Source organism: Leiobunum rupestre, chromosome 3 (genome assembly GCF_980474605.1).
Source record: "Leiobunum rupestre chromosome 3, qqLeiRupe1.1.hap1, whole genome shotgun sequence".
In the NCBI taxonomy this organism is placed as follows: domain Eukaryota; kingdom Metazoa; phylum Arthropoda; class Arachnida; order Opiliones; family Sclerosomatidae; genus Leiobunum; species Leiobunum rupestre.
In genome coordinates this window covers 41,946,187-41,961,372 of record NC_143386.1, presented here as the reverse complement: position 1 = coordinate 41,961,372, position 15,186 = coordinate 41,946,187, and the positions used below count along the sequence as shown (strand labels likewise).

Below are 15,186 nucleotides of genomic sequence, written 5' to 3'. Positions count from 1 at the left end.
ATTTCTATGGCTCTACCAATGTGAACTATTTTCCATGCCGCCCCCGATGTTTTCACGGTGCAAAGCCAATTATTTTGGGAAAACTTTAACGGAAAAATTTAATTTAAAGTACATTTTTTTAAACAACGATTTCAGTTTCATCAATTTAAATTTTCGAGTCTGTTACACTTTGTTTTAAGAAAATGTAGTTGGTTAGAGTATTCGCGACCGAAACGAGTCTAGGTGGCGTAACCTTGGAGGAATAAAACAAGTATACAGGAGTTGCGGAGAGCTGCGAAATCGGTTTCGTCAGTGACCGTGAACTCGTGCGAGACGGAGGGGTTCAAACGCGACTAGCGCCAACTGCATATGGAATTTTGCAACTATTATCGTTTTATATCATTGTTTTCGCGTCGTCTGGTTTGTTTTATTCCTCCAAACAAATACGAGTCATTTTGGAAAAAAGCGCAAAGAATTTAGAAATGTTTCAAAACAAACCAGACGACGTGAAAACAATGCTGTAAAATGATAATAGTTGCAAAATTCCGTATGCAGTTGGCGCTAGTCGCGTTTGAACCCCTCCGTCTCGCGCGAGTTCACGGTCACTGACGTAACCGATTTCGCAGCTCTCCGCAACTCCTGTATACTTGTTTAATTCCTCCAAGGCGTAACGGCGCTAGCAGCTTCTCCTAGGTTGCGTCTATGATCTAGCGTCTGCTACAGACAAATTAAACAGTCATAAGAACAATTTTTCTTAAATAAACTTATCAAGCCGGGAGTAGTGGCGTACTCCTGTAATCCCAAACGTCTGGGAGGCAGAGTTTGTGGATGGCTGGGTGGTCGGAATACATCCGCCACGGGTGTCCCCACCCCTGTCCCCACGTATCTTGCACGTATCCCCCCGTTGGCGTGGCCGTTACACATATCTCACCCTGATTAATCCGGTGGACGGGCGGACCGCATTTGTCCCCCCCGTCCCGCTCACGCCTCAAAAATCTTCGCCGGGCTCGCGGTCTTCTCAGACCCACTCAGCCCTTGTATCAGAGATGATCTCTGCTTGTATCTTCCTTCCTTGAATAAAAAAAACTTATCAAAATATAAGCAAACGATGCAAAAAATATATTAAAATCCAAGTATCATTGTTCTGCAGTTTCCACGTTATTCCAGTTTCCGCAGTTTCCACCTTTTCAGGTTCCATGTTAATCGAACTTTAACATTTTCCAAGTTATTCCGATTCCACGTTTTTCGGTTTTTACATTTGCCACGTTATTCCCTTCTCACGTTATTCCGATTTCACTTTATTACAGTGGCCCGATCTTATGCAACAATATAGATATATCATAGAAGTGTGACTTTTTTACACTATATAAATCTCCATTATCCTTGTTTTTTACTATAGACATAATAATAATTTTTTTTTAACTAATTCTTATTTCTAGCTCTTAATTTTTAGTCACGTGTGAAGTTGTCTGCAATACTGTACAGTTGGATGTTATTAGGACTAGGCGTCCCGCTCATTTTGAAGATTGTAACTGTTGTTTTGTTTTTGCTTAGGATACCAATTCATTATTTATTCTATTGTGTTGCTTTTCTGTTATAAACCTACCAGTTTTACTCGCACTGGAATTGAAACTTATTTAATGTGTATTCGTATGGAAATGGGACTGAGTATCTGAATCATGGATACTATAGTTAAGTTAATTCATGATAACGCTCTAGAAGATGCTAGCAAGAAGTTAATCGTAAGTACCAAACTTACCTTTTTAATTATTGATGCAATGAAGTCTACCATTAAAATAAGTACTGTGTACCCGTTTACACCAATTCATGTAAAATACCATGGTCGTTGCTTTATTTCAAGCTTTACACTAGGTTTTTCTTCAAGCTATGAAAAGCCTGGGTTGGGTGTGAAGCGCAGTTTACTGTTATAGTTACATTATTACTAATGTTCCGTTTAATTTTTTGTATCAGTTTTTATTGTTTTACCTCTTTGCTCGCCTTTTTGACCCTTAACTTAAAAGGTTAGTGTGAATATTGGTTATGATGGTTATATAACTATATAATTTTTAGGGCATACTGAGCTGCATTCTTTCCACAGTTCAATCTGGATTCAAAAGCAAAATTATAGCTATAGCTACTTTTTTCAATAGCTTTTAATTTCGTAATAAAATTACAGGAAAATAAATTTAGTAGTACTCCAACTCATAATTTATTTTATATATACGTAATAGTACCTGTCAAAGCCAAAAGGGTTTTAGAAGGCTCTGAAATTTTAAAACTCAAGTTTCTCGCGTGAAATAGTGGTCATGCATTTACATTTATAAAATAACTTCAAAGATTTTCAAAAAAGGCGTTTATCAAATTTCTGAATTATTTTGTTGCATGGTTAGTTAATGATACCTAGGAGCAACAAACACAAGGAGAACGCAGCTAGCCTTTAAACACGCTAACGAAGGGTTGTGTACGAATTTCATTGGACGAGCGTCACGAGCCTTTACGCTGAACGTTTTACGGGCGGAGGGGAAGACAATTTCCGAATTTTCCCCTTCCGACGGCAGTAGGCGCTAAAGCGTCTAGCCAATGAAAAACGTACACAAGAAAATGCACGACTTTTGACGGGTTGCGTTCTCCTTGTGTGGGGTGCTGTGTTTGTTGCTCATAGATGATATGGTTAAAGTGAAAAATTTGGTTTATATAACCTGGTTCTTGACTTCAATGAATTCTTCACTGTACCTGTTGGTTCGCACACAAGAGGTCATTCCCTAAAATTAAGTAAGCCCCGAGTTCTCACTGCCACTCGACTTAATTCATTTGCTCACACCGTTATAAACGACTGGAACTCTTTGCCCCAAGAAATTATTTCCCTTAAAACCTATTCCAAATTTTGGACCTCTTTAATAGACCATTTCAATTAGTATTAGATATTTTTTTCTTTCTTTTGTGTTTAATAACCTGTTTATTACTGTTCCCTAATCATGTATAACTAACATTTGCCCCCCTTTTTTTCTGTTATACTCTAGTCCCTATCGGGCATTGTCTGTAAATAATTTTTAATTTTTTTTTATGTATTCTTTTCTTTTTCTCACTCATATGATCTCATTATATTCTGGAATCACATTACTTTTGTATCTAATCCGCAGTCTGTATATAAGTCGGCAACGGCTTCACAGATGTTTACTGTTCAAATAAATAAATAAATAAATAAGAGTACAAGTTTAGAATTTTCTCTATTTCTAGGGTTTATTCAATTCCCATGTTGAAATCCCTGATGATAAAGTGGTCTTCTTCGTGAGGAGATCGATTAGCAAAGTTTTGAAAGCCGATAACACTGAGAATCTAATTACTTTATCAAAAGCACTATACTTTTGCTGCACCCAACTATTGGAGAATTTCAACCATGAATCCTACTCCAAAGTTTATAAACACCTGTATCATGTTATCACCATTTTTGCCAAAGAGGTAAGACAATAGTTGAATTAAAGATTTCTTGCATTAGCGTAATATGTAAATTGAAGTCTGAGATTCCCATTATGTCTAAACCATTTTAAAGGTAGATTTTTTAAATATTTATGTTTTATGATATAAAGTTACAGTCAGTATTTTTGGAGGTATGAAATATTCAATTATTTTCTTAACCCATGAAAGCTGCCTTTAGTGACCCCGCTTTTGTATTAGTTATTTACATACAGGGCCGGATTAAGACATTTTGGGCTCCAATGCCAAGGTAGTTTTTGCTGATCCACCCCCCTACACACATTATATTCCTGGTACAATTAAAGTAGAACAGTTCAGCTAAGAAATCTACTTTTAAAGGAAATTAGAGGGAGTGGCGCTTAAAAAAATATATAAATATTTTGGACGCCACAAATTAAAATAAGAAATCTAATTTAACTATTAAAATTTTATATATTAGTCCTCTCCACCCCCCCCCCCCCCCTAGCCCCAAGTCATCTAGCGTTTAAATTTGGGTCGCCAGGTTAATAACTAATCAATCGGCAGTTATTTTCAGAAACTTAACTTTTGCCATATTTACCATCCACTTTGTCTTGTAAGAAACCAAAGGCATGAAACCAATTTTTTTTTGAGATACCTATAAGGTGAATTTTCGAGTTTAGGTTTAGTTTAGAAAATAAGTAATTCTGTACATCATGGAGCTCCTTCAGGTTGCATCACGGTTTTACTGTATTAAAGTTCAGATCTTTCCAAGCCACCTGTAATTTTTCAGAGGGGTATTATTATACTAGATAATTTACAATGTTAAAATTAATATGCTTTTTAAATTGGATGTTTAATTTCTTTCATTCAACACGGTAAAAGGATATATAATTCTTATTTGTTAAATGTTTTGAATTTTTTAGATCTGAAAATTTTTTTTTAGATAACACAAAACAAAACTTGAAATTTTACAATCCGTGTTCCTCTAATTTTAAAATAATAATTAACATTTCATTATTATTAATACATATTATCTTTTAATATGTAGAATTCTTCGAAGTATCTTTTAAAACTCGCAGAAAAACTTTACGAGTTATGTCAGGAAGATTTGCCATATTTGCGAGAAAGTAATGAAAATGATTTTATGGCTGCCGAATTACCACATATGTTGAATAATCTCCACTTAATTCTTTGGGAGAAAGGAAAAATTGTTGCTTCTGATGATTTCAAGCTGGCATTCGCATTTTATCAGTGCTCACTGAATATGTATCTACTTTTGTTTAACGGTCACTCAGAAATTCTTTGTCTAAGCTCTAAACTCGAAGACTTGATTAAATTACATACGTTACACAAAGGCCCGAATAGTGAATTGAAATCGTATTTGAACAGCATATGGGCTTGTATTTTAAAGAGAAACGAAACTTGCACTAATAACTGTTTAAAAAAATCTGACTTGGTTCATTATTTCATAATGTTAATCATGCTGTTTACCAATTTAAGGAGAGACCATATCAGAGTTATATGTGACGTTAAAAATTGGTGTGAAAGAATGGTTTTTGAAAATTGTGATAGCTGTACTATATGCGGAGTCTCGCAAGAGAAAAAACAGCTGATAAATTTAGTTGTGGAATTGTTTTGTGGAGATGGCGATGTTCTGCAAAATGCAATGAAAAACATGAATAAACCCTCCTGTGAATTGTTATCCAAGTTGTCAGGAAGAGAAAGTTTCGGTATTTTTAAAGACAATGATCTCGAAACTAAAGTAGCCATATGTATTGCCCAAGATAGCAGCAAATGGAAAAGTAGTTACCAGTCATGTTCCATTGGAGATATTTGCTATTGGAAGGATATTGTGAAATGGTCACTAACTGTTCTGAAGCAACAAAATTCACATTCTGGTACAATTTATACGCTAATGCACAATTATGCACGCTTCGTTCATAGCGTGTTTAATAAAGGAGGTGAGTTTTTCAGCTTTATAATGAGACAGTGACGGCGATCCCGTGGGGGCTCTGGGGCTCGGGCCCCCACAGGAAAAACAAACGAGGGCAGAGCCCCCACAGAAATAAAATTGAGGAAAAATAGCAATCAGGGAAAAATTTATAATCTCACTGCCTTTATTTGGCTCCAAATTCAGTCTCTTTACAGAAGTTATTTTGAAATTACAGATGCGAGTAAAATTGATTTCGATAGATTCGTCCAAACAGAAAATCGACCCGTCGTGCACCCTATTTTACCTAAAATACCTTTGTTAAGTATGTGACCAAGTAGGGCTTAATAATCTAGCAATGTACATGGATATTTTTCTAAAGATATCGACTTAAATTTGGTTGTCATTGAATTCATTGACGGATGAGATATAAGAAAGAAATATACATAGTAATAAAAATTTAGAGCTGTACATTTTCTTGCTTAAGTTTAAAGTATATGAATTTTTGGATGAAAAAATAATGGCCCTCGCCCCCACAGAAATATTTTCCGATCGCCGCCCCTGTAATTAAATTCATGTTTTGTTCTTTGTGAATAGACACTTCCCAATCGGTTTTTATGGAACCACCAGTGGAAATTTTGTCATACAGCATGACCTGTTTGGAACAGAACCAGGATTTATATATCAATCTTTGTAATTATTTAATTTTTATTTTTTATCAAGAAAATTTTACTAATTTTCATTGTTTCCAGCTATATGGCTGTATAACTTGGGAGTTGTTACACATAAGTTAAAACTGTACAACATCGCTGCAAAATATGGTGAGGCATTTTGTAAAGCCATATACCGCTTCATAGACCTCTATTCATATGATATTTTGATGGAACATTCTTCAGAGGTATGTTACCAGAAGTGCAGATTGTACCTTTTATGTATTGAAATTTATCATTTTATAGAGCCTTGATTTCGTTCAAAATTGCGAACTACCCCGGTTGTGTTATCAGCAAAGCTTTCGTGCGAACGCCGCCTTTGAAGCGTGTGGAACATGGATTTACTATTTTGGTATGCATAAGAGTGAAATATTGAACACATGGCGCAGTCTCAAGAATCGGTTTTGGGACAAAAATGAGGATTGCGTTACTAGGTGAGTTTTTTTACTATAAATAATCTACTTTGAAAGACCATTTTCTTGCTTGTGCAGAACTATTCAAGATCAACTTGTCAAATTGAATTTGTGCGAGCCTGATGGAAGAACTTTAGAACTATTGAAACGAGAAATTTCAAGTTATTCTAATAAGAAGTAACTTAAAACTAATTTATATAAAAAATTGTTTACACAAGCTCATTCATTTTTAGTTGTGATGCGTATCTAAGACTTAAAAACTTTGCTGCTCTTCAAATAGTCAACCATCCTTCCGCTACTTTAGTCGATGTTGCTATTGCAAAGATTATACTCTGTTTTTCAGTCACTTCCAAAGGCAAACCAACTGACTGGTACGCCACTTTCACAATTTTCTTAGGTAAAATGTTTAAAAATTAAATTGACAGGAATTTTGAGCAAGTTTGTTTGGATTGTATCGAAGTTTTGGAAAAAGCGGAGAACATTGATGATCAAATTAAAATTCACACCGCTATTGCGCATTTTGTGGTATGGAAAGAGAAATCATTGCGAATTGCCAAAACAATAAGCGAGGAAGATAATGGAAAGACTCTGCAAGAAATTTCAGTCCCATTTGTACCTAGGGGAGATGAAGAAACGCCTGAAATATCTGATATAACAACATCATATGCGTTTTACAATATGATCACTGAAGCTGATGTGCTTAGCTCTCTGAAAAAATTCTCTAGCTTGGCAGAAGAGTTATGTGATAGCATTCGTGACAAGAAAATAGATCTATATTACAAAAACATGCTAGTGGAATTGACTGGATTGGCGGTGGATATTTTCTCTGGTGCAAATTTGGTAAGAATCTTTTTTCTTTATATAATATTAACTGTACATTGACTTCTGCTTTTACAGATTACTGAAGCTATTGGAGCAGCTTTTACTTTGCTCAAGCTTTCATTTGGGTTGGAGAAAAAGTCTTTCTGGGTTCATGGAATCTTTAAACTTATGGAATTGCTGGTAAACAACGGAATGTCTTCAACAGCTTTAGAAATGTGTCCAAAAGTGGAACAAAACATAAAATTATTGGTTCAAAGTCCAGATACTACATTTATGGAGAATTATTACAGACTTATTAAATCAGAGATCTACTTAGAAACTGGAAAGGTATTTTATTTCAAACATTTATTGATTTCTATCCAGAATATTTATTATTTTTAACATTGATTTTTATAGGTTGAGGATGGAATAAAACTGTTGACTATTTCACTCCAAAAAATATACGACGCTGATTCTTCTCAACTAGGTTTATTTTCCAAGATAGTTAAAGTAAAATCCTTTTTATTACTTTTCAAGTATAAGAAAGTCACTCCACTCGCTACTGTTGCTAGCTCGGTGCTACACGCAAATTACCTGGAGTATTTTTCATGGATGCCAATTATAGTTTTAAAAGAGTGCTACAACATTATTAAAGACCTCCATTTCCATGAAAGATTTGATTATACACGACTGGACAGCAATCGTAAATATTTGCTTCCGTTCTTATTCCTCTTATTTTTTTACATGCGTGTGTTTAACAATTTTTAATTTGGTTATAGTTCATTTGAGCTTTGAACGTTATTGCAAGAGTCTTTATATTATTGTATTGATGGAATTGGGGAAATGCTGCCTAGATATTGGGGCCTCCTCTGACGCAAGAGTGCATTGGCTAGAATGCGTGCGACAAACAAAAATGGGCATTAGAAATATTTTGTAAGATGTTATTGATTTATCATATTGGATTGGATTTAATTTATTTGTTTTCAGTGGTGCACTTTCATTGTTGGAGTTGGCCAATTATAACATTCTCGCGAAAGAAAATATTGACTGTGATATTAAGATAGAAGGAATATTTTACATGCTAACTTATAAAAGGCTTGAGAAGTCTCTTCCTGAGGTAGTTGAGACTACATCCTTGGAAAGCTCTGAGAAGGATGATTGTGGATACATGTTAAATGTCATTGAAAATGTAAATGAAAACGTTTTGGATGTGAGCGAAGATATATTTCTTACTGATTGGCACATGGCTAAGCTCAAACGTACGAAATTCCCGGAAGCTTTCTTTCATAAACCCAATTGCTGCTGCACTTACTGCCAATTTGTCGGTTACGAGTTGGTTTACATGAAAGCGTTGGTTATCAGTGCAAGGACGTTACTGTTTGAAGGAAAAGCCTCTGAGGCATTAAACTTACTCAGAGTTGTTGAATCACATCTAGTGACTACCATACAGAAAGACATTTCATTCATAAATGCTACACACAGGAATGTTAGTAACATGCTTTCAAGTTTTAAATTTAATAACAACATTGACAAAATGAAAAAAAATTCTTATTCGCTACCATTACCAATTACTTTTGCCTTTAAATTACAAGTAAAAGATGCTCTCGCTGAGTGTTACTCTTCCTTGAACTTGAAAAATTTCTCCAAAGCTACTGAAATTCTTACAGATGCACTTAAAGAAGTTAAAAGTTATTGCGGACACCATATGATTAACCATATTGAAGCCGCATTAATCAATCGATTAACCACCATAAAAATTGTTCTTAGTTGTCAGTTAAGTAATTTGACTCTAGAGAACTATTTCAGTTTAACATCTCATATAAACCAACGAGTCATTGAACAAATTCCAAATACAGGAAATATGTTATCTCTTACACCCGAAAAAGAAAAATTGTCATCATCTCATGTTGTTAATGCACCAAAGAAAAAGCCACAATCAATATATGACAAAATTACCATCAATCCTTTACCAGACATTGTACATATATCACCACTTGTTAAAAAAAGAGTATTAAGAGATAAAAATGTCACTTTTTCATCAGACTCACAAACGTCCCCAGAAACTAATCCTGTAGGACAAGAAAACGTTCCTCCATCATCCAAAGTATCTACGTTCACCACTCCATATTCTAGCAAATCGAAACCCACACGAGTTCCAGCTGAGAAGTTTAAAAGGCCAATTAGTTCAAAAGTTAAAATGTCTAACACCAATTCAACAAGGAAATCTTCAACAAAAAAAGTGGTTGATTTGTTAAGTTCAAGTAGTTCAACTGATACACCACCAACTTTCGAAAAAGTAGTTCCCAATCAGGGCAGAGTGACGAGGCTTGCTAAAAAAATGCATGAAATGAAAATCGTTGAGTCAACGGACGAGGATGAGATTGGAAAGCCTGACAAATTTCAGAAAGCTTCCACAAAAAGAAAGCCCAAATCTTCTAGGTGAATGCTTTAACCAAACAAATTCAAATGTTTATTAGAATAAGTTTAGTTTATAATTCATTTTTTATTACTTTTATCGTTAAAATTAAGAACCACGAGATTAGCCACTGAAAATATTCGGTCCAATGATCAAAGCCCAAACCAAGCGAAAGTAAATGCTAGTACTGATCAAAGTGAAATTAGTCGTAGGGATCATGAAACATTGCAAAATTCACCCTTCAAAATTTACACTCAGCCACCTGAAAAAGAGCACCAATGCATTGAAATGGAAAGTTAGTTTAAATCTTTAATTAAAAGAGTCACATTTTTTATGTTATTGTATTAATTTACTTTTGTGTATCAATACTTTTTCAGGTTTGCAATCTCTTAATGAAACGCTTTTGCATGCTAAGTCTTTGATTCAGCATTATCCAATTTGCTCACTTTATCAAGACATACATTTTTTACTTGGGATTTTGAATAATGAGGTATTTTTATACACTTGGTCACATTTAAATATTTTAAGTAATCTCAACTAATTTTTAACGAAGGTCATTATTTTCTTTACTATTGATCTATTTTTTACCCAAGAACATTTTTTTTATTAACTTAAACTAAATTTTGCTAAATACATTTAAAATTTTATTTGAAGTAAACAACTATTTTATAAACAATATTAACTCTAATTTTTAGTTAAGAAATCCAGTTCTTGCTGGCTACTACATGAGCCAAAATGTCTCAGTATCACTTCATCATCAATGGATTGCTTCTTTGCAGAACATAAGGCAAGTTATTGGCCATTTTTATTTTAAAACTTACAAAAGAAATTAAAAAATTTCAGGTGTTGTTCTCAAGAAGTAGATATTGTTCATAGAGTCAGGGAGGAATCCCTTTTTAATGAATTATTTCATTTGTCCGGAAGCAACCAAAAGGCTAATCAAATGCTCATGCCGAGCTTTGAGTTCATTCCTGAAGGTAAATTTTTCTTCTAAATATTTGCTACCATGAAGGTGTTAAATTTTTTTATTTTAAGGTTGGACTGCAATTCAGCTTAATATTTTAAGAAAACCATTGTATATGCCAATAAACAAACTCAGCGAAACGCCAACGTTGGTTGTTACCCGTTATCAAAAAAATAAAGAGCCTGTGATGTCTATTATCAAAATTGAAGATGAACAGGTATTTTTCTTAGTGAAATTCTTGATTTGTATAATGCTTATTTTTGATATTTTAGTTCAAATGCTCGTTCTGGTTGAAGTTAGAAGATCTATTTGTGAAACAAAGCCAGTCGCTTAAGAAAGCTCCCCCTACTATTTGGTGGCAAGAAAGAAACAAACTTGATCGCCTACTTGAGGTATTTTAGAGTAACTGACCAATTTGTGGTTCGATTTCCTCACGTTAATTTTGATTGTATATTTTAGGAACTCTTAAAAGATATGGAATCACAATGGTTTCGATTTTATAAATGTCTTCTTCTCGGTGCCTTTGTGTCCACAGAAAAAAGTGTCTATGTGGATGAAATGTGTAACGCTTTCCTGCATGAATGTGAGGAAAATGGCATCATGTGCCTCGATAGAAACATGTTTCAAGTATGTATTTTTAGTTTTTATAAAAGTGGTATCATTGGTATGCATTATTACCTTGTAGCAAGGTAATATTCATACGTTAAAACTAAGCTTTGGAATGGTAGTAGTTAGCATTCCGAGCTGGCTATCCACCACCTTTCCCCAAAGGTAACTAATTGAAGAGGATATCCCTTAATTAAAGGCCATTTAGGAAGCTAGTATTTCGTAATATGGTTGATGGCAAGTCCAACCAATTGAATTCTTGGGGTTTTCCAGCACTATTTCCAGAGTTTGCTCGGGAATTAATAAAATTCGAATGCCAGTGTGACTATTTAAAAGAAGGCAAATTATTAGTATTATAATACAGTGGTCTTTGTAATATTTTTTTAAAAATAATTTATTTGCAAGGTTTTCTTGTCCGGGGGCTCAGTCATGAATGAAGGTGATTGCCAAGAAGTCGTAGCTACTTTATTTAACTGTTCCACATTGGACCAACAAGCTGAATTAATCTCAAAACTCAACACATACATTCAAGAAATAGGGAACCATAAAAGGCATCCCGTGTTTCTTATCTTGGACAAAGTAATATTTTTGATGATTTCTATTTAAGTGAACTGGACTTCAGATTAACGCAAAGAGTAATGATATATTATAACTTTGAATTTCTCGTACATTATTCCAGTTCTTACACAGCTTGCCTTGGGAATCAATGCCGATTCTAAGGACTAAGGCAGTATTCCGTATTCCATCCTTAGCCATGCTCAAAACTCAGCTCCTGGCATACAGGCAGGAGGAAAACTGTTTAGTCAATTCAGGAATAAACTCTGAGAAAGGATTTTGCATATTAAATCCAGATTCAAACCTTTCAAAGACTGAACAGAAACTTGAACCATTTTTTAGGAGGTAAGTCCAATGAACTGTACTGTATTTATTTAGTTCGTATAATCTGGTCTTTTCTAGTGCAAGTTGGCCAATGATTTGTTCAAAAACACCAACTCCAGAAGAAATGGTTCGTTCTGTTACGGACAATGACTTGTATGTGTAAGTAAACTTGGTAATTGTTTTCATCCAATGGAAATTGTAGGCCTATGTTTCAGCAATAGTTTAGGAGCTCAAAATCATGAGCTCCAGTTGGTGTAAATTAGGGCTGTGTGAGTCCTCTTTTTGCGATTTCGAGTCGAGTCAGTCCCAAAAATTCGGCACACCAATTCTCGAGTCCCATTTTTGGGTACTCATCAGAGTCCTTAAGAATTAGCCACGAGTCCTAAATTTATAATCAAGTCCAGAATGAGTCAGAGATATTTTAAGAGTCCAGTTTGAGTCTTAAATATATTCAGAGTCTACAATTTGCAGTTGAGCCCAATCTGAGCGTTATATTGGTCAGAATCATTCCAAAAATGAAATGATTAATTAATATTTAAAATTCGTACCAATCACAGCAGCGCCAATAGGGGAATTTTAATAAAAAAATAAAAAAATTAAAAAAAAATTAAAGAAGTCTGTGGACTTGTTGGAAAATAAGGGATTAGCGAGTAATTTTGAGGCCTTGGTGAAGGCTTCGCTAGTCCATTCGAGTAATAAAATAACAATATTAGAGTTAGAGTCAGAGTATTCGCACAGCCCTGGTGTAAATGCACCACTGATTTGATTCTACTCCAATATTTTAAACCTTTTTTAATTCCAGATACTGTGGACATGGTTCTGGCAAAGTCTTTTTTAAAGGAGAGTCTATCCAGCAGAAAAAATGTCGAGCAGCAGTCATTTTGATGGGCTGCAGCAGTGGAAAATTAAAGCAGTTAGGAGGGCTGGAACCAAATCTTGGGATAACTTGGCAATATTGGATGGGAGGATGGTAACATTTTATTTGTTTTTCCTTTTTAACCGAAGACAGGGAGTGTTCATATCATTAAGCTTTGGATTTAGGCTTGTATATCTTCATTATATTTTGTGTGGTTTTATTTTTCAGCCCATTGGTTGTGTCAAACTTGTGGGACGTTACTGATGTTGACATTGATAATTTTACGCTCAAAGTCTTATGTACCTGGCTAACAAAGAACAAAAACTATAATGCAAATGATCTTAATAGGTTATCTGAAGCCATCTCAAATGGAAGGGACAGTTGTAGATTAAAGTACCTAGTAGGAGCTGCTCCTATTATTTATGGAGTTCCTGCTCCCATTTCCAAGTTTTTGGAAGTTCGTTCAAATGTTTAAAATTATTTTGAGTTTTTAAATAACACTTTACAAAAATTTTTAGACTTAATAAAATTTTTAAATGAGAAATTATTGTTTTTTAATTTAATGTTGTGATGGAATTTCTAAGTTTGCATTATATTTCGAATTCTTTGTATCTTTCTTAAACTTTTTCTATTTGCGGGTGAAGTCTCAGCTTCCTGTCTAGTTTAAATTTGGTCATAAGTATCGCCGCCTATCGACCGAGTTTTAAATTAAATATATGAAAGCTGTCTGCTCGTTCAAAATTCTCTGTGCATAACAGCTGAAAGTTCCACCGGAAAACCTAGAAATTCAAAAGGTGTCTGTTATTTCTTTACATATTTAGTTTACGGATATTGAGGCAGATGGCGCTATGGCTACGTTCAGCCAGTGTTGCCAATGTTTGACGAGTGAAAATCCCACAGTCCAGTTCCAAAATTTCCAGCCAAACCCCCTACACGTTTCTAGCCATGCCCACTCCCAAAACTCAGCGGAAAACATGCCAAATATTTTCAAGTTTCGTAGGCCAGCGCGGGAAAAAAATTAAATAAAAATTACTAATAATTTTTCTAAAAAAATCTTTAGGAAATGTTTTGTTAAGTCATTTTACCATCTTCTTTGATTGAAACGTACGCTTAAATGAGCAGTATTTTTAAAATTGCAAGAGATTTAATATTATGGTTATTGTGATTATAGAAGTCTGATATTTTCGGTTTATGAATTTCTGGAAATAGTGCTTTTTCAAAAATGCAGGCCAAAAATCCCACCAAATCAACGATTTTCGCTTAAAAATCCCTTTATCCCACACAGCCCAAAAAATCCCACAATGTGGGATTTATCCATAGAAATCTCATAGGTAACTAGAATGCTGCCGTGTAACTGGAAAATGGGCCAAACGCCGTGGCAGACGATAGCCAGATCTCAGCCAATCAGAGCTCAAAGAGTGGTTCTGCCAAGAATTTAATGTCACCAGAGAGAATGACGTCACCTATCTCCCGCTATAGTAGCGGATCTAAGGAGGATTATTATCCTCCTTGGCGGAACCACTCTACGGCCTCTCATTGGCTGAAGGTTCAAGGCGAACTGGCGTCAAGCTCGGCCGTAGGCGGCAGCATTCTAGTTACCTATGAGATTTCTATGGATTTACCCCACACATTGGCAACACTGCGTTCAGCAGCAGTCAACGGGAAAAAACCCAATGGATTTGATATTTTCCACCGATGAGCTTTTTCGTCATAATGACGTCGTAAGTTGCTGAACGCTTTTATTCAGTCATCGGTGTTTTTTAAAATGCCGTAGCTTTTATAGTAGTTTTACGTCAGAAATGACGTCAGTCATCGCAAAAACCGACTCCTCCAGCCGATGACTTCGGTGAGTAACCGATGACTATCGTGACGTCAAAACCGGAAACGCGACAAAGCGTACAGTAGGAAACCGATGTCACCGATTAGTAATCGGTGAGTCCGATGAGCTCTGCTGAACGTACCCTATATTTCCTAAGCTTAAACTCTCTCCGCATCGTGTTGACGTTTCTCTAATCCCGTGTGGTGCACAGCCTTGGAAATAAGGTTTTTTTAAACTGGTCCTTATGACCAGTGACCCCCTAGCTTATGCATTATTAAACTGTTCTTATATAAAATGTTCTAATGTCATTTATAAGCCAAAAAAAACCTATACTACATGTTTAGAAGTTAGATTATGTTGGTAACATTAACTTTACAC

The 15,186-nt window shown here is 35.0% G+C and overlaps 1 protein-coding gene across 1 annotated transcript; it reads left to right on the top strand.

Annotated features, from left to right (window-relative positions):
* Positions 1 to 1,452: 1,452 nt before the first annotated feature.
* Sse (extra spindle pole bodies like 1, separase) lies at positions 1,453 to 13,533 on the top strand. The gene is made up of 25 exons (XM_090168239.1): positions 1,453 to 1,721; positions 3,217 to 3,438; positions 4,463 to 5,375; positions 5,942 to 6,037; positions 6,097 to 6,242; positions 6,301 to 6,488; positions 6,546 to 6,644; positions 6,701 to 6,838; positions 6,893 to 7,307; positions 7,365 to 7,616; positions 7,686 to 7,971; positions 8,048 to 8,201; positions 8,256 to 9,707; positions 9,798 to 9,979; positions 10,062 to 10,174; positions 10,380 to 10,471; positions 10,528 to 10,661; positions 10,720 to 10,865; positions 10,921 to 11,040; positions 11,108 to 11,275; positions 11,660 to 11,833; positions 11,934 to 12,154; positions 12,212 to 12,292; positions 12,936 to 13,103; positions 13,218 to 13,533. Exons 1-25 carry the CDS (start codon positions 1,659 to 1,661, stop codon positions 13,462 to 13,464), a joined length of 6,270 nt encoding a protein of 2,089 aa, XP_090024365.1. The 5' UTR covers positions 1,453 to 1,658; the 3' UTR covers positions 13,465 to 13,533.
* Positions 13,534 to 15,186: the final 1,653 nt, after the last annotated feature.